At 43.8% G+C, this 20,133-nt stretch overlaps 1 protein-coding gene across 3 annotated transcripts in view; it reads left to right on the top strand.

The window, feature by feature from the left end:
- Positions 1-3,286: 3,286 nt before the first annotated feature.
- EVA1C (eva-1 homolog C) overlaps positions 3,287-20,133 on the top strand; it is a 41,086-nt gene continuing 24,239 nt past the window's right edge. The window contains exon 1 of one of the 3 annotated variants that reach the window (XM_065066428.1): positions 3,287-3,833. In XM_065066428.1, coding sequence (XP_064922500.1) covers positions 3,707-3,833 — 127 coding nt within the window. In that variant the 5' untranslated portion in view covers positions 3,287-3,706. Of the gene's footprint in view, positions 3,834-5,068; positions 6,908-20,133 lie in introns of those variants that run through there. The other 2 variants (XM_065066412.1, XM_065066420.1) reach the window with 2 other exon arrangements.

Raw genomic sequence — 20,133 nt, forward strand, 5'->3', positions numbered from 1 at the left:
ATGACATATAAATTTATGGGAGAGAAAAGAGTAAGAAAAAGCAGTAGGAGGTATAGTGGGTAGATGTGTATATGTATGTGAAAAATTATTTCTGAGATTGTCTATTTCTGATAATTTTTGTTATGGTGCTATAGATCTTGTGATTTTTTTTTACTAATAGAAAATTTTAAGCCATCTAACTCAACTGTCTTCTATTATTTTACATTGTTTGTTCATTTCCTAACTGACAGCACCAATTTTATTAGAATTTCCATACACTAAGCCATGATACGAGTTTCAAATTGGCAATTTGGCTAAAGTTCAGAGAAAAATGAATAATATGGAGAAAAAAGAAATTAAGAGCTCAGATTTTGGCTTTGCTCCTGAAAAGCTTCCATGCCACAACACAGTTCCTGCATTTTTGACACTGTGAAATGATTTCTTTTGTCCCCAAGTTGAAAAGAAACTGTTTGAAACAGACATGATATCTAGTCTGCATTCGAACTTACAGGCTTTCATTTTTTCTTTCAGGAAAAAATGAATCTCACTCCTGTTACTTATAAGGAAAGGCCAAGGCTGAGAGATTCTGGAATTTTACATGCTGAACGTGTCTGGATTAGTTAAATTGTCTTCCAACGACTGAATATTGCCAGCTTGTAGAAGTTGCTTTCAAGGCTATGGCAAAGAAACACATTCTGTACATCTGGATAAATAATGCTTTCTTCCTTCCTACCTTTGTGGTTTACACTGCTGAGGACAGCAGGGATTACCAAAAGCATTACAGATTTTAGATTCACGTTGAATAGCAAAGTAGCTTCCATCCAGAGAGGGTGGGCGGAGAAATGGCAGTGCCATTTTACTGAAAACATGTCTTCAATTCCTGTTGGCTACAATGTCCAGAAATTGCACCCCTCCACAGGGAGGCTTCCCTAAAAGGCAGACATCTACATATAGCAGCACCCAGCAGCCTCTTGTGTTGTTATTCAACCCTCACTGCTTCACCTCCCTGGAGGTTACCTACAAGATTTTGAACCTCTCCAAGTTTAGTCATTGCACTTGAAGACTGCCTTTGCCTTTGGGTTATACCTGCACAGTGCCAAAAACATACCAGGCTCATTCCTGCACTACTGGGATGTTTTTTTCCTTACAGCACCACAGGGCTAGAAAAAGCCGTGTTGTCTCACTGGAAAGAGAAGATTCACAAGTTCTCATCAGGCAAACGGCCGCGCAGGATCTTCCGATTCAAAGACTTTCAAGCATGAGTACATGATATTTTTCAGTGATTTTTGACATTCTATATGTTCTTCTGCATTGTTTGTGCACTTGTCACAGTTCCACTGTCTACTCAGAGTCACATACAACAGTTGCCGTTGTTGACATCTATGCTCCAGGAATTAAGGAGCAATTCACAGAGAAGGAGGTGAAACACCTCCTGTTAGAGCTATAGCAGGTGGCCTGAATATGAGAACTGTCTCCAGGAACTGTACAGGGACTGAGGCTCTGGCATCCTGAAGCCATAGATCATCTGACTGCACTCACTTGAAGCTACTGTAGATATGTAGTTACGGTAGACATGGCAGGTAGACAAGTAAGTTCACTGTAGTCATCTAAACACCTTTCTAGAAGATCCATGTGTGGTCCTCAAATGCTTCTTTTATGGATGGGTAAAAATCTATGCCACTTATAACATTCCCCTGGCATTAATTTCTACCTTGGGTGGAACTGACCTCTCAGATCGAGTGCAGGAAGTGTCAGATTAAATGACCAGGTATGGCAATATCAAGGGAAAAATTTAGAGGAGTAGGCAGGAGACTCCCACAAGTCTCCTTCCAGTACCACAGTTGGAAGGCACAGGGCAACTGGTTCAGTTCAGAGGCAAACACTGTCCTTATCTGAAGCAGCCAGAAGGAAGAGCTTCACACACCTGGCATGCTTGTTTGCAGCTGCAGATGCTTCAGAGCTATTCTATTTTATCCTGTTTTTTCGGCATCTTTGATCCCAGTTATCTGAATTCAGTAAAACTCGATGCAACGTCCCTGACCTCAGGCAGGTTCATGTTAAACCTGGTTTGCTCTTATCTGCCCAGGACTAGGGAAACATGGCTATACTATGTGTGTTACCTAGTTGTTGTTCTGTGTGTGAAGAGGGAGAGGGTGAGGAAAGAAAGTGGACTCATATTCAAACATGAAGTTCAAGCTGGTCAAAGTTCAGTGTAACCTCCAGAAAGAGGTGCCAAAGTTTGGAAATTCAAACCTGGACAGGATCCAACTTCAGTTGGAGAAGGAGGAGAGGAACGGATTTAACAGAATTAGTTTGGTTCCGTCATCTCTCACCTATTCATGTTTTTTTTTTCAGGAGAAAGATCAGTGTGAACATGCATGACAGGATGTAAACAACTTGATGTTCTTGCCTACACACTTTATACTCGAGCACATCCCCAAGGCAGAAGATGCTTTTATGCCCTGTTTCCAGTGTTGCTTCTAGGCTCTCTTTCCCAAGGGCAGCTCTTACAGGAACTAGGAAATTAGTGTCCTGATTTATTTCCTTTAGTCCACTATACCTTAAAAGGAGATTCAAATTATATTTGATGGTGGCTTAGCAGGTTGTAACAACAATTTGTTTGAACTTTCCACTGGTTTACTTTTCAGCCTTACAAAAGACTTCAGGGAACAACCTGAACTCTCTCAAACTCACGTCAAGATGTTTTCTCACTTTGCAATGAAAGCTTTCAGCAAGCCTACACACTTCAAACTCAGCTATGCTGAACTACACAAGTCTTAAAGCTAAGGGCTGTGATAAGGTGTTGTCAGGCAACAACATGAGGAAACGGAGAAAGGGAAAGTTTCTTTTGCAACATGGAAGAGTCAGGGCCATTTCTTAACACAGCTGTTTGCCCAGTGAAATCTCCCATGCAGGGATTCTGCCGGGCATAGCTGTCAGCTTGGCTTTCCCCAGAGACCTGTGAGACAGCGTCTGAAGACAGGAGGCTGGGCTGGAGCGTTAGATTTGGCAGGGTCTGAAGAAGAAGGTCTGAAGGAGGGGAGGCAGGGAAATTGTGCTGCAGGGGACAGGGAGTGATGTAGAGCATCTTGCATCTGTATTGGGAATAATACAAGCAGGGAAAATATTGTCACATGAGTCAGGGTGTGTGTCTTAAGTCCGTGACACCCCTCTATCCATTGCCAAGCAGAATGAGGGGGGGGGGAAAATAAGTTGAACACAAAGCCCTCCGCACAGGGTGTGAAGGCGAAACGACGCCCCTTAGCCAAGAGGGAGGTGCCGGGACCTCGAACTGCCCGGAGAGGGGTGGAGAGAGCCGGGGGAGGGCGGGCGAGGTGCAGCCGGGTCTGAGTCAGCCCGGCCCGCACGATGCGCGTTGAGGGCAGTGCCAGGCACGGCGCCGCCGAGGAGTCGCTTCCCTGCCCCACCGCCCCCGCGGGCTCCCCCGCAGCGGCGGCGACGCGTCTCCCGGGACCCCACGCCGACCGGGACCCACTCCCGCCGCGGCGGGGGGCGGCTGCGCTGCGGCCTCGGCCTCGGGCAGGGCTGCTCCGCCCTCCTCCTCCTCCCGCGCCCCGCCGCCAGCGCTGTCCCGGGGCAGCCGGCGCTGCCCCGCGGTGGAGGGTGCCCGGCGGGCCGGGGGTGGCAGCGCCGCCAGCCGGGGCCAGCTCCATCATGTGAGGAGACGGGTTTGCCCCCCCGCCCCGGAGCTGCCCTCTCCCGCACCATGAGGGACGGGGTTGCGGGGCAGCACCTACGCCGGAGACAGGTAGAGCCCGGGCGGCTCCTCCGCCTCCTCTCCTGCCTGATCCTCGTGTGTAGCGCGGAGGTAGCGGCGCTCGCCGATTTCTCAGGTACGGGGCGGGCCGGCGGCAGCGGGGGGAGGGCCGGGACGTGGTGCCCGGGGCTGAGGGTCGCGGCCTTAGGGCTCGGGGCTCTGCCGTGGCGGCTGCGGGGTTTGGCGGCGGCCGCCGAGGCAGGAGTAAGGCACCTGCGCCAGGGGTCTGGCGGCGCTGCCGGCTGCCTCCCCTCCGTGACGCCGCCGGAGCGGGGAGCGGCCGTCGCACCCCGGCACCCCCGGCCGGGCACGGGTATGAGGTGCCGGGGCCACCTGCCTCCTGCGCTCCCCGGCTGGCTGGCGGACCCCGCCCGAAACAGCTCGGGAAGCTGCGTATTGGACGGGCGAGCTCCAGGCACGGCGTGTCCCGGGGCCCGGACACGGGCCTGGACCCAGGGGAGCAGGGTCGGATGATTCAGATGTGCCGGAGCCGCGGTACCGTGTGAAGGAGGGAGGAAGGAAGAGAGGGGTGAAGGACTTCCAGAGGGGTCAGGTGGGAAGGGACGTGAGGACTCGGAGTGTCGGTTTCTTCTGAGCTGCGCGGTGGGAAAGCCACGCGTGAATCGGCCAGGGCCTGACGCGAAGTGCGTGGAAGTCCCTGGAAATGTTCCCACTTTCTCCTGGAGACTTGGAGTCGGGCTCCGAGTAAGCCGTCCCTAACTCCGGTAGCAAACAAACGCTGCGCTTCTCTCTGCTGGGAGAGCGTTTTGGCTGGTAGCGCTGCGATGGTGAGAGTCGCTTTGAAGCGAGCCGAGGGACTAGTTGTCATTCAGTAATCACGTATGTGATCTCTGCAGGGGTGCTGTCTCATTGCAAAATGTTACGACTGTAGAAATTGGAAAGATGTCCTTGTTTCCAGCAGAACAGAGAAGCAATTTTTCTTTTCTGATTGAGAAAACTGCACTTCTGTAACTTTCCTTGTGCTCCAGGACATCTCACTGCTGTTAGAAAATGATTTAGAAGAGCAGTTTCTCTCCTTTATGTATTTCACAATAAGCACAGCATATTCTTGGCAGTTGCAAGCTTAAGGAACTGCCTCTAGGGCAAAAAACAAACCTTACCCTTAATGAAGAGAGGAGAACTTACCAAAAGTCAGTTGAGTGCACCGGAACAGTGTTAGTATATAATTAATAGTCCAAAAGTATTGTTATGCATATTAATATAGTTCATGTTAATACAGTTCAAAATGCAGAAACTATATAGTTTCTGCAGAAACTATTTTCTCAACCATAGATACATAAAATACATAAAATACAGTTTATGATGTTATTATTGTGTCCAGCTCTGTAAGCCTGAACATTTCTAAATAAGCAACCTCCAAATATAAAGACCAGAATTATATACTTGGATAAACTACCTTTCTTCTATTAGATTATTTTCTACATGTAAAGGCTTTGAAATGCTTGTTATCTCATTCTTCGGTGTTTTTTTGGCTTGACTGCTGGCTTGTAGATGTTAGTTTTGGAATCATGTAGTAGTTCTCCACAAGAAAATAAAGTAAATGTTCAAATTTTTCCTTTCAAATAGCCGCAGAGTTAAAAAATATCCCTCCAGTTTATCTAGCAAAGTTCCTCTCACAAAAGTCTATTCACATTTCAAATGAAGTTATTTAGATAAGGTTATCCAAGATACATTTCAGAAGTGCAGCTGTATTCAGTATTTCATTGTGTACTGAACTTTCTGAATAGGTAGAATGACCAACGTAAAATCTGTCTCACCTCAGAGATCAGCATTAAAAATGTCATGTGGACGATTTAGTAAATAAGATGTAGAAAAGAAAATCAGATTCCAAAATTCTTGCCAGACTGGGAAGTTTCCAAGCCTGAACAAATTATGCTCCCATTTTCTTTTTACTTTTAACATGGAGATGTAATCCAGAATGACAGAAAAGTCCAAAATGTTATGCCAGCCTTTTAAAAAAGGGTATTCAGAGCACACAGAGAAGTTTTTAGCTACTTCAGAAGTAGGTGCAGTGGGCCAGGAACTGTCAGACGTAACAGGGCATCCTGCAGTGCCATCCTCAGTCTAATACCTGTTGAAGAATTAAAACAAGCTCCATAACAGCAGCTTCAAGCTGAGCTTCTAAAAGTTGTTGAATTTCTTTCTTTGCACCCTCCCTCAGCAGGAACAGTGACTTGCTTTTCCTAAGCTCTGCTGAATTTACACGAAAACAAATCTGCCCCGTTTAAAGGGGCAGCGCCCAGCAGCTGCCAAGGTGCGGGCAGCTCCTGGGGGATTATCCCGAGGGATGAGGAGCGGGGAGCTGCTTCCCGCGGCTTTAACCCGCCACCTGCGCTTCTTTCACTTTTACAGAAAGGGTCAGGTCTAACTCTGCCCTTCTGAGGGTAAAGCTTCCAGGCAGCAGGTTACAGGTTTCTTTGTGATGGCAAAAGGAACTGAGATCTGGACCGTTAGTGTGCTCAGCACAATTTGACCTGACACTGGGAATTTAGGAGTGCACAGACAACTGGAAGTCCAGTGGCTTAACCTTTTCCTCCTTTTCACAGACTTCAGGCTTTTATACTCAGATTATCAGGTGCATGCTTTCTTGGCTCATGGCTTTTTCCACTCTGTGTGCTTCCAGCATCAGATCTCTACCTCAGCAGCCCAAACTCTGTTCCTCTCTCCTTCTCCCCTTGCCCACCCCCCCCAATTCTGACAGCTTTTTCTTAGCACTTCCCAGCCTGCTGTCAGATTGCAACAACTGCATGTGGCATCTTTGTTGTTCTCCTAATGTGTATATTAAATTGTGCTAGCAATTCTAACCCGCCCAGAGTCTATTTGTTAATCACAAGACCTAACTGCTGCTTGTAACAAGGCGGTGATGACCCCTCTTGGGACTTGTTTGATGTTTTGGAAAGGGGAGCAAGGAACAGTGCATGCGGATAGTGAAGGGTTATTTTTTTTTCGTTTTTTTTTAATGTTTGACTTGTATTTATTTCCCCATTTAGAAAACTGTGGTTATTTTTTATGGATCACTTCACAGAACAGAAGCAGTGAAACTATTACAGTACTTATTCCTCCCTTTTTTGTAAGAGAGAGGTTGGTGGCTCTGGCTGCAAGTAGAAACTCTTAATTTGGGTATTGCAGGTCAGTTGCCATTGTGGTCTTGTTATTACTCTTGCCCTTACAGGACATACAGCTGCAGGTTCTTGTTCTCATATGTTTCTCAGTCTGGGTTTTAACTATGAAAAGGTTTCTTTGTTGGTGGGTGTTGGGTTTTTTTGAGAGAGAGACATTTCTTCACCATGCACTAACATTTCATGAACTGGTATGTGAACTGGTGTTTTATAGGGAGAAAAATGTTCTGAAACAAGACTCCAGCAGCAGAGTTCTAAATCAAATTCTGTGAGGAGGACTTAGTGTCACTAAGTGAAATTAGTTTCTCCAGGAGATATTTGAGGTCAATACACATGATACTTAAAGATCTGTATAAGCTATTCTTTTCTAGCAGTTTGGTGGCAACGAAGAACATATTTAGTAATTGCATTGGTTATTGAAAGTGGAGGTTTACCCTGAGGTTTGCAGTTCTGTGTGTGATTAATTTTTTAAGGTGGAATCCAAGCATGTATGCCCAAATTTGAAACTGCAAACTGAGGGTCTGGAAGAAGAGAGATTTAATCCACAGTTCTTTCTTTACATCTTCATGCATGTTGGTTTGATCCTACAGCTAGAGAATTTTCTTTTCCCCATGCCTGCTCTTCAAAAGACATCTAAAATACCTTTTCACCAAAATAATTATTCATGTCCACAGTTTCATTCCTACTTGACAAAGCTCTATCCTCACATTGTTTTTCCCAGTGATTACTTGCAGCTTTCACATTTCAGATCAGGTGCCAGTCCAGAAGAATGAACACTGCTGTGAATTTTGCTGATTCTCTCATCTTTGGGAGCCTGAATCCTAAATACTCTGTGCTCCCAGGAGGCTGTCAGAAGTGAAGAGGGACACATTTTTCAAGAAATCAGGGCCACATGACAGTTATTTCCTCACAGCTCCTCTCTGTTCAAGGACTGTTTCCCAAACCAGGCAAAATAAGGAGCTGGCAAGACCAGCAAACTTATATCCTGTGCTTATATTGGTGCAATAGAAAGCCCAATGGTCTGATACCACTGCTGCTGAGGGAGGGTTGGTTTTGCTGGGGCTGGTGACATTTGCTCAGGAGCGTGTACCTTCCCAACAGCAGGAGCCACTGCTCCCTCGTCTCATCCCCCTGCCCTTCTTGCTGGCAAAAGCGACCTGTTCTCTTCTGGGAGAAAGTCCTTCTCCCTGGCAACACTGAGGAACACCCTTTCGCCTTTTTCTGTACTGCTTTCTTCCTCCTCTTCGTCTTTTCTCCGTGCTACTTTGAGCTTAGGCTCTCAGCTGGAGCTGGCCTCCTTTGCTCACTTCATCAATCTCACTCTCTTTACCTGAGTCCCAGCCAGGTTTTCTGGGCAGCTTTCAAGAAATGTGGCTGTAACCGAAGATCAAAAAATGAAGTAACTGTGTGATTGCATAACTGGGCTGAAGAATGACTTTCTGGATGTGAACAGAAAAAGCAGCCGCTGCTTAGGTAGAAGCTTTTCATCTTTGTCTGCTGGTGTCAACTTTTCTTTCTTTTTCCAGAGCAGTTCAGACAGAATTAGGCATTGCTTTAAATCCATAGACTTGATCTTCTGACCCAACAATAGAAAACAAATGGATCTAATGAAAGAACAAACCAGTTCACCCAAGAAATATAATCTGATCTTGTGGCCGTTCTGCATTAAAAGTTTCCATTAAGTTCTGTGGCATTCACCCCTCCCAGATTCCCCCAGGCAAAAGGAAAGCAAACCAATGCTTGGAACAAATGCTTTGTTTGTAATAAGGTGGCAGGATCAATAATGACCGACCACAATGATGCAGAGGGTTTTTTGTTGGTTTTGTGTTGGTCACATAAAATCCTGTATAAATTTTCCTGAGTCGGTTCTGTTGACTCACCATGGCAAGTGGAGCTTGTCCTTCGACCAGGATATTTAAAGAGGTGCTAAAAGGAGTGATGTCAGTGATGCATCTTCTTGATACTGCTTTGTAAATGTCAAATGCAAGTTTTGGTTGCTTTGTTTAAAGAAAAACATTTCATTTTAGAAACATGTTTCACTTCAGTAAGATGGGAATTAAAGTTCAAAGTAGTCTGGTTTAAAGTTTCTCAAAATGGAATGGGTTTGGATTTGGGATTTGTTCTGTGGAACAAAGAAGTGTGTGTCAGAAGTGAGATTTTTAGTTTAGATCATGGTGCTGAGATTCAAGGTTTAGTTTCAGACTTGTTGCTGCAGTTCTCGCTGCTTTCCTGACGAACTGTAGCTTATGAAATCCCATTTTAGATGTGGATTTTGCCTAAGATTTTCTGTTAGATCCACTGATGAGATTTAATCATCCTTGTTAGAGAAGCAAAATCTTTGGTTGTATTAAGTTCCTGCACATTTTGTGACCATCCCCAAAAAAGGATGCTGCTCCAGAAGCTTCCCCCGAAGTGAGTTAAAACATAGTGTGATGCTTCTACCCCTACAACAGACGTTAGGAAATTCAAGCATGAGAACCAGACCTGAAGGAAACATGACTTTCTGAGGGCCACTGCTCAGAGACCAACATGTTTGAGTCTGTCTTGCAGATTCTTACTGCACCTTTAGGGCAGGGACTCCTTTTGTTCTCACTGTGCAGACTGCTGGCACCTGATACATCATACATTATTTTTATTCAAAATAAATGGCAGGGATTAGCTCCCCCTGCCTTCCTATTCTGTCTGCTGCTGATACCCTTCTTAGTAAGATTGAGCTTCCAGACAGTCTCAGGTTTATTAGAGAAAGGGGCTACAGACTTGTTCCAAATAAATACTCAGATTTTGATGGAAGTGTCCCCAGACAGAGAAAGCACTGTCTGACCAGTTAGCAGTTATCAGAATTCTGTCATCTGCCAACTATAACCTACAATTAAAACTGAAATATTTTGATACATTACCAAACACAGAGAAAATAGTGTCTTAAAGGGGGCTAAAGAGCAGAAGGAGGGGTGATTGTGGCTTATTTTTCAGCATTGGTGAGTCATTTAGTCTGAATTTCTGTGCATTTTAAGAGTTTTGTTTCAAAGGTCTATTGTGTGGCTTCTGGCAACAAATTAAATACCAGTGATGTTTGGCTCTTAATTTAGAATTAATTTTAAAACATCACTCATAACATAAGAACCGATTGAAAGCCTATGGAGGTCACTGGAAGGATTCCCAAGGATTTCACTGGGCTTTGGATAGGGGTTTCAGCCCACAAATAACTGTTTATTTTTCTTCATTATATTTATACTTGGAAGATAAAACAAGCATTAATTTTTCAGAGTTGTTTTGCAATTTTGGACTTTTCATTTCCTCAGGCTAGAGCTGAGTTGAGGAAGATGAAATGTTGTAAAGAAAATCATCAGACTGTGAGGGTAAGGATGGGGTTTTTGACTTTTCTGACTTGGACCCGCTGTGCTATGAGCCATCCTAACACTGTAGATCTGTGAGCTGCCAGAGGATGGACTCAGTGATTCAGTTGGCAAGTTCCCTTATCTCTAATTTATCTGTTTTTTTGAGTGTCAAATATAAATGGGAATACAAAAAATGTAGAGTTTGAGTCAGAGTTCTGCTTATAAAATCAAACCCCATCTTTTTGTTTTCTGAAGGGCTGGCAATGAACAAGCTCCCCTGTCTCAAAGTTTGCATGGGGGTTCAAGTTAATAAATCCAAGAAGAAATATTTTTCTCTAGTCCCCAGGGTTCTCCTACTTGCAGTCTTTGGGAAGATTATAACTTTAGTGTCTCTTGGACATAATGATTCACTTGTTTTTTCTCCAGAAGCAGTTGCCACCTGCTGAGCCTTTCTCTTGTTATTTCTTCTTCATGGCACTAGAAGAGGCTACTCTTGTCTCCAGTCAAAAGAAGGATTTTCTGGCAAGGGCAGAAAAGAGCCTCACAGTCTCTCTTAATGGTGTTGTACCTCTTATCAGCATCTTGGGATAGGAGAGAGAAAGTCTTCCTTTTCTACAGTAACAGTTCCGTATTAAGTCCCAGGACAAATGTTTGCCCCTATGGCTTTGTGGAATAGCTGAGGGAAGTGTAGCTGGCCATAGCATGGAGTTTACTACAGACAAAAAGTCTTCGGGGATCAGTAGTAGTTTGCCTCTTCCTAACACAAGAAGGGAAGAAGGAAATGAAAAGAGAAAGTGAGCGAGAAAAAGGAAGTGCATAAGGTTCTCTCAGCCATTGGGATACAATGAAAATAAGCATCTCTTGGGAGACAACGCAAGGCAGTATGAAACTGTATATCTGGAGGAAACAGAGAATATCTTTGGAAGGATATGAGAGAGAGAATAGGCAGCTGGTCTGTGAGTGCAGGATTCATGGATTTTCACATTCTGGAAAAAATTAATACACATAACTGCAAGTGTGAGCTGAGTGGCATGGATAGCAAGAGGTTATGTGTTTCCTGGAGAAACAATGACCATTTGGCATAACCAAAAAGCCACAGGAGATCTGTGCTTTCTTCGTGATGTCTTGGTTTTGTTTTTCTAAAAAATGTCTATGACTTGCTTTCTTGTGTATGCTGCTACTCACTGAATAAACCCTGTTCACATACTAGTGTTTGAGTGTGTTCTTAGGCTAAATTATCTGCTGGTTACCTGAGTCCCTTCTCTGGCTTAAGTGTAACCAAGCTCTTGCTTAATTTGACCCTCAGATTTAGCAGACAGTGAGACTTAGGTTGAGTAAGAAGGTCACAATGCAAGTTACAATCCATGAGGCATGACTATGAGGGAAGAAATAAAACACTTTCCTTAGTAAAGCACACATGTTCATAAAACAGTTCATGGAAGACCTGATTGAGGTCTTCATTACTGATGCCTGCTTTGGTTGCCAAACTGTCCCGAAAGCACTTTCACTTTTAACTTAAGCATGTTCTTATTGAAGGCTTAATCCTTCATCTGTCATTAAGGCCAGTGAAAACAAATTGCTCCATTAGCAGCAGGCTGATTAACTCCCCAGTAAATGTATGCTGTCCCTTCAGCAGCCCCTTGACTTTTAGCATTAGTAAGGGATTGAGTTGGAAGTGATAGTTCTTATTTCAGTCTGTTTGCTCAGGCTTCAGTTTTCATGAAGCTTGTAGGAACTTTATTTCTTTGAGTCCTGTGCCCCTCAGGTTTGAAACTGGCCATGGAGTTTAAAAGTTATTGAGTAAAGCAATGGCAGATGATGATCTCATAAGCTTTGTCCCCTTTAGAAACGGGCGACTGAAAACTCGCAATGTTTGATTCTAAGAAAAGCAACAGTTTTGGATGCTCTGAAACCAAACCAGACATTTGGAAATTGGAACATTTTTTATGGTCGCTAGCTTATTAGTGAAACTACATTACCACTAGGTTTTCCAAGCAAACATCTATCCCCTTGTCAAAAAAGTTTAGACAATATAAAAAAATACAGGGATTATGCAAAAATTATTGTCGTTGCTTGGCAAACCAGCCTTTCATGCCATCTCCTGCAGTACAAGCAAGAGGATGAAGTTAGTAGGGTAGCAGTCACTCATAGGAGTGTTGAGAGGAATAGTGGAAAAAGGCATACTGAAATAAAAAAGGTTATGGAGGGAAATTAAATCAAATTAGTGACTATGCAAGACAGCATATGTTAAGCAGGTATGGATTTTTATGGGCATCTGCTGAGTGAAACTGTTACGCTGACTTCTGAACAGTGAGCAGAATAAACAGTGCTTCTGCCTAAGGGTATTTTTTACTGATAGAAGACTGTAAGAGGAAGCCTGTCTAGAATGACTCAAACAGTATGCCTACAAGGCATTTGGATGAAAAAGCATAAAATTATGGGGCTAGAAACATAATGCTGAAAATTTTAGGAACAGTGTCTTTCCTGGATGACATTTTGCCCTCTGTCACAATTACTAATTCTAAAAAAGATGTGTCACAGAGAGGACTTGCAGCAGCCGAGGTAAGAGACTGAAGAGAATTCTGAAAGCCGTGACCCTGACCTGTACGGTCTGTGGCACAACTGCTTCTGAAGACCAGTGGAGGGTATGGCAGAGGGGGTGCGGGGGGAAATTTAGGGGTTTGTTTCTCTTCAATTCTTCCTTCGCAAACCAATGGAGAAAATATTGCGGGGGAAGTACTGCAGCTGGATCCCAAATGTCGATAAATATCAGATTGATGCTCCTAATGGTGTTTCTAATAGGGTTTATCAACAATTCTGTTATTACCGCATGAGATCTCTTCCTTCAGACTTGCAAGTCTTCCTTGTGTATTTTTAATGTCTCTTGGCACAGTTCTTCATAAAACTGTGGGAGATGATGTAGATTTATCAAATGGATTAGCCTTCTGGGACTCCCATAACAATATGTGTGCTATTTCCATCTATTTTGATCTAAAATGGATTTTTATGTCTTTAAAATGAGCAAGCAAATTGCTGTGCTAATTAAGCTAGATTGAACGACGCACAGGAACTAATATTACTGGGTATATAAAGGCCCAATTCTGAGTATCCTCATAGTCTGTGTGCTACTCAGCTTCAGACTCTAAAAATATTACATTGCAAAGCTGCTGTCTTGCCAAAAACACATTACATCAGTCAACACTGAGATTGCATTTAATGTGTGCTAGGCATTAGACTCACGGCTTGAAATGCTCTTCTCCTTGATGCTTCCATATGGTGGGGTTCATGCCAGTACAGTGAGACTGGACAGAATATACACATTTCTTTTTTACACTGATGCTGACAACTAAAAAAGGGCCTTAAGGCCTTGTGTTAGTGTCTTTCACCATAAGGAATGAATCCAGCAAATCTGAGTACCCTGTAGTGTCTTGTGCCATGCACTGGAGATGTAACACATCACTTCACTGACCACGTCCAGGCTTTTTGTAGTCATATTTTTTTAAACCGAAACTTTCTATGTTCCCAGTTTTTCACTGTTTTTAAGAGGAAAAACCAGATTTTCATACCTTCAGGTTCACTGCTGCCATTACTGTTGCTATTCAAAGCAATAACGCCGGGGGCAAATGTTGAGTATAAAAACCATAACATTTTAAGAACTTTATTTCACACAAAGTGGTATCTGTTTACAACCTTTACTTCCTTAGGCCAGCTATTTTTGTCTGTCATTGTCATTACAGTTATCAGTCCCCCTTTGCAAGAAGAAGTGATCAGTAAAGATTAAAGTTTTGTTCAGTTGCTCAGCCTCAGTGTTTTGTGTGTTTTTCTGGTGCTGTGTTTTTTTTAGTTGAAGTTCTTTGTCAACACAGTGAGTGCTGTGACTAATTTGGCTAATTCTGGAAGAAAGGATTACGCTTGAAATCTGCATTGGTCTTTTGAGTCTCAGTAAAAAAGTTACAAAGAGTGAGTAGTCTGGGTTATGCAGGCAGTTGAGTGGGATGATACGTTCTGGCCTTCAAATCAATGGGATCTGTTTATTGCAGTATGATTCAGGCTTAACTTCTGAGCCTGTCTGTAACATCTTGTAGATTATTTTGTATGCAGAGCACCCAATACAATGCTTATGAGTGTGTGTCTTGGATAAATGGGAAAGCTCCTAGTGAGGCTTTCACACAGAGGCGCAGAGATGTTGTTTGAGCTCTGCAGTATTGCCAAATTTTTCTAATTTAGGCAATCCTCACAATAGTTGGCATTTTCTGTAAAGTTTCCTATTGTTTTAAAGATTCACATTTATTATTTTGAAATAAAGACAGAGGAAACCCATAGTCCTGGTCATTGCAGAATAACACTTGAAGAACTGACTGTCATTGCTAATTACACCCCTTCCCCCCCCCATATCACCCAACAACTCAGAAAACAAAGAGAAAAAAAAAATCAGTTTTAAAACCTCACGTTGTCTAAGGATTTTTATGGGGCCTGTGTAGGATTCTGTATCCTTAGGGTAAGAAACCCCAAAACTCACAAGTCTTCTGGTTTCTCAGTAGCTGCACATGCAGCCATGACCTGACTCCATCCATGCTGGGACAAGCTGTGGTTGTGCTCCAGCAATCCCTGTGTCCTGCTTTCCAAGGGAAGGGAATCTCCTCATGTGCTGGCCGGAAAGAAGGTAGCGAGTAGTCCCCTACCACGCATGGGACCAGGACTTTGAGGTGTGTTGTATTCCAGGCACAGCCTCTACCTCCCATATTAGATATTCTAAAAAAAAATAATCTTAGGATTGACAACTGACATCTTGATTAATGAAACAAATACAAACAAAGAGATTCTGAACAACAAATAGTGACCCAAAGTGCCTGTAGCCCAGGCAGTGTGCTGGGTTGATGCCTAAAAGTGACACAATCCTGCTGTCGCATTTGGACGGTGACACAACCCTGCTGTTTGTTTTGGATGACCTGATTTAATTGTGCCAGTTGAGAGAAATGCAGAAAAGGAAACGTGCCTCAGAAAGAGCGATGGATCCATTCAACTGTTACAGTGCTCTCTCTCCTGATGATCACAGCTGTTATTAATTGTAGAGACAATAACTTATTTTTTTTTCCCCCCTAACCTTACATTGCTGTTCAGCTAAATTTGCTGCCTCCAGGGAAGTGTCTTTCTGTACCAAATTTGGTAAACAATATAGGGATGCTCATGTTCTCATGAAGATGAAGTTTTGTACCAGAGTGACTAGAAGGCCGCGCTGCACAGGAAAGGTGGGAAAGCAACTGGAAACTGCTCCCTCCTTTGCAAGCGCGGCTCCGGGACCAAGGTGAGAGGCAGCAGCTACCGAAAAAACTTCATTCCCTTGCCAAGCACAAGGCAGGCAGCACCTGGTACATGCGGAAAGGAAAGAAGCTGGAGGTTTTGAGGGAAGAAGCAAGAGGAAATAATGACTTCTCAAGTGGGAATCTCTTCTCGCTGTGGCTGTGAGCTGCCCATTTGGCACTGCTCACTGCAGAGGGCTGACCGCTCCACCTGTGTCTACAAAGTGTGGTGCATAGTAATAAAAAATGCAGTTTTACGTGGACTGCCATGTGAGGCGAGCAATTCAGATACTAGTACTTCACCACTAGTCTTATCAGAGAACATTAAGTTTCAGCCGATTTCCGTTACTATTTTTATCCTTTATTGTGTGCAAATACACAAGCAGAGTCATTTTAAATGCCACTTGGAAGGCCAGAGAGCATGATGTCTTATTTTCACCAGTCCATCTAATGCTATTTTTACAAGTGAACCATATTGCTTATACAGAATGAGAGCAAATTTCTTATAAGGGCATTTTTTAGAAGGATTGAATAGTTGCAATTGTTGGAGAAAGGTGCTTAGATACTGGATTAGGAATTTGCAGGATCAAAGTAGCAGTTAAGATGCCAGGGAACTCATCCAAATCACAACATAGCTGATATTCTTTAGGGAATACTGGGCTGTTTTGTGTACAGCACTCTTGGCTCCAAGTAACTTAAAACCTGAAGAACTGAAATGATTACAAATATCGGGCTAAATCTTTCAAGGTGTTGAGTGCCCACAACTCACGTTAGGCTGAATACTCTTTTACACTGTGACCCTTTATGCTGTGATGGCAATGTCAAAGGCATTCAGTGGCAATAAATGCCACTGGAGGCCCATTTATGGTATCTGACCGTAGCAAAGTCGCTTGGGTGCAATTGGGCATTTGGCCTATTTTCCTGACAATACTCAGCACCTTTCAGGATCATGCTAACAGAGGGGTGGCTCTGGCAGGAGAGCTTGATTATTGGTGGTCTCAATTACACAGAAAATGTAGGGGATGGATTTGTTGGGGTTTTGTTTTGGCTTGCTTTTTCTTTTGTGTGTTTTTGGCCTGTGAGAAGTTGCCTCATTTCTGCTGGGCTGGTCTCCTTAAGGTCTAGACTGCGAATACAGGGCATGAAATTCTCTCCATCCTGACTTTAGTGCCAGCACTCAGACTGGGTTCAGTGAGGTGAGGAACTCACATCTTTGCTGGGCTGGAAGGTGTGTGTAACTGACTCCTGCCCTCTCTTGGGCTCTATATGTGGAACAGCAAACACAGTAGTGGAGTAGGCTTTGCCTTTCTCCAGACTTAGTAACTGATAGGGGAGCTGGCTTTTCCCATCCAGTTGCACAGCTAGAGCTAGAAAAGATGCCAGAGAACAGAAATATTTTGTTTTCCTATCATTTATTTAGACTACTTACATTTTAAACCCGTTTTTAAACTAACTTGTCTTTTATTAAAGGTTTAAACACAGCAAAACATGTGAAATAGCATGAACAAACTCTCAAAATTTTTTTGAGAAATCTAATTTTTCTTTTAATGATACAAAAAAAAATGTCATTCAAGTCCTGATTCAGTCACCAAAACAAGAAAATAAGGTGTTTTTTTTCTCTGTTATACTTAATGGCAATAATGTTACCGTCACCACAGTGGGCTAAGCAAGGCTTCTGAGGAGCAGATGCTGGCTTTTCTCTTTAACTAGACCAATTATATGTTTGGAAAAGAGGCAAAGATGAGAAAATTATAATATTGTAAATTAAAAAGGTACATATGTAATCATAGTCTCAGTTTTCAAACTTCTAAAAATCTTTTCTCAAATAAATCAGTGGAAGCTCTTAGTTGCTTTCTCATTACTTAATATGTTGCATTTGAAGAATTTTGTTTGACCTGAATGTGGTTGATTTTAGAGAGAATTATACAGAATTTAATGCATGTATAAGAATAAGGCAACTATTCAATTATAGTTATTTTATCCACATTAATAAAATGTTTGGCTAATAGTAGAAGAATTAGAAAACAGATTTGCTTTGATTGTAGTATACTGGGTTGTCATAAAACTCATGGGGGAAAAAGTGGTTTTGGGTGTAATTTCCATGTATTTATGGGCAAGGGATGAGGAAAAATATTGCTTCATTTGTAGACTATTTTGTATTCTTTATCTCTCCTGTCCCTAATGCCTCTTCCTCCCCTTCACCCACAAACCTTTTCTGCTTAAAGATAAATTGCAATCAAGTGTAACAAAGTGGTAGAGATATCAAAGCTTCCTAAGTATAAGTGAGGAAAGTCTTTGAATTAAATTGCTCCTAATAGTTTCCCATCACAGCGGCTAATTCGTAATGGTCAAAGGTATCAGCCTGTATGTTTCCATTAAATTATTCTGCACAACAGAGAGAAGGGCAGTAGAGGTTAAATTCATAAGTATTTGTGGTGATAACAGAAATCTTGGGTAAAGAGACAATATATGGTGAAATACAACTCAGAAGAACAGCTGTCATTAGCTCTGCTGCTCAAGGACCTGTTTATTAGGAGATGCGAATGGCTGGTACTGCTGGACAGCTGTATGCAGATCCTGCCTCTCCCCCTCCTGATAACACCAACAAACGCTCTAGCAAATACAAAACTTTTATGTATTGTACTTCTGGGTTTTTGTCCAGCACATACGGTGTCCAGCATTTCACAGTATCACAGTATGTTTGGGATTGGAAGGGACCTCAAAAGATCATCTAGTCCAATCCCCCTGCTGGAGCAGGAACGCCTAGGTGAGGTCGCACAGGAACATGTCCACGTGGGTTTTGAATGTCTCCAGAGAAGGAGACTCCACAACCTCCCTGGGCAGCCTGTTCCAGTGCTCTGGCACCCTTACTGAGAAGAAGTTTCTTCTCAAATTTAAGTGGAACCTCTTGCGTTCCAGCTTGATCCCATTACTCCTTGTCCTATCATTGTTTGCCACCAAGAAGAGCCTGGCTCCATCCTCATGGCACTCACCTTTTATGTACTTATAGACATTAATAAGGTCCCCCCTTAGTCTCCTCTTCTCCAAACTAAAGAGACCCAGCTCCCTCAGCCTTTCTTCATAAGGGAGATGCTCCACTCCCTTAATCATCTTCGTTGCCCTACACTGGACTCTTTCCAGCAGTTCCCTGTCCTTCTTGAACTGAGGGGCCCAGAACTGGACACAATATTCCAGATGGGGTCTCACCAGAGCGGAGTAGAGGGGAAGGAGAACCTCTCTCGACCTACTAACCATCCCCCTTGTAATACACCCCAGGATGCCATTGGCCTTCCTGGCCACAAGGGCACAGTGCTGGCTCATGGTCATCCTGCTGTCCACCAGGACCCCCAGGTCCCTTTCCCCTACACTGCTCTCTAATAGGTCATTCCCCAGCCTATACTGGAACCTGGGATTGTTCCTGCCCAGATGCAGGACTCTACACTTTCCCTTGTTAAATTTCATCAGGTTATTCCCCGCCCAACTCTCCAGCCTGTCCAGGTCCCACTGGATGGCAGCACAGCCTTCTGGGGTGTCAGCCACTCCTCCCAGCTTAGTGTCATCAGCAAACTTGCTGATAGTACACTCTATTCCCTCGTCTAAATCGTTAATGAATATATTGAATAATATTGGCCCCAGTACTGACCCCTGAGGCACTCCACTGGATACTGGCCTCCAACTAGACTCCGCACCATTGACTACCACTCTCTGGCTTCTCTCCTTAAGCCAGTTTGCAACCCACCTCACTAGTCTATTGTCCAGACCACACCTCCTCAACTTAGCAACTAGGATGCTATGGGAGACTGTGTCAGACGCTTTACTGAAGTCAGGGTAGACCACATCTACCGCTCTGCCATCATCTATCCACCTTGTTACATTCTCATAAAAGGCTATGAGGTTGGTCAAGCATGACTTACCCTTGGTAAAGCCATGCTGACTGCCCCTAATAACCCTCTTATCCTTGATATGCCTTGAGATGGCACCAAGGATAAGCTGTTCCATTACTTTCCCAGGGATGGAGGTGAGGCTGACCGGTCTATAATTACCCGGGTCCTCCTTCTTGCCCTTTTTGAAGACTGGAGTGACATTTGCTTTCCTCCAATCCTCAGGCACCTCTCCCATTTCCCAAGACTTGGCAAAGATGATGGAGAGCGGTCCAGCAATGACTTCAGCCAGCTCCCTCAGCACCCGCGGGTGCATCTCATCTGGACCCATGGATTTATGGATGTCCGGACTACTTAATTGCTCCCTAACCCAGTCCTCATCGACTAAAGCAAACTCCTCCATTGACCTGGCTTCATCTGGGGTCTCAGGGGTACAGGGCTCCCCAGGACAGCCTCCGGCAGAGTAAACAGAGACAAAGAAGGCATTCAGTAATTCTGCCTTCTCTGTATCTTCTGCCACCAGGGCACCCACCCCATTCATCAGTGGGCCTACATTGTCTCTGGTGTTAGTTTTATCTGCTATCTTTTGAAAAAGTTCTTTTTGCTGTCCTTGACCCCTCTTGCCAGCTGTAATTTTAAGGAGGCCTTGGCTATCCTAGCTGCCTTCCTACATCCTCTAACAGCAGCCTTATATTCTTCCCAAGTGGCCAGCCCCTGCTT

This window comes from Columba livia, chromosome 1 (assembly GCF_036013475.1).
Source record: "Columba livia isolate bColLiv1 breed racing homer chromosome 1, bColLiv1.pat.W.v2, whole genome shotgun sequence".
Lineage (NCBI taxonomy): Eukaryota > Metazoa > Chordata > Aves > Columbiformes > Columbidae > Columba > Columba livia.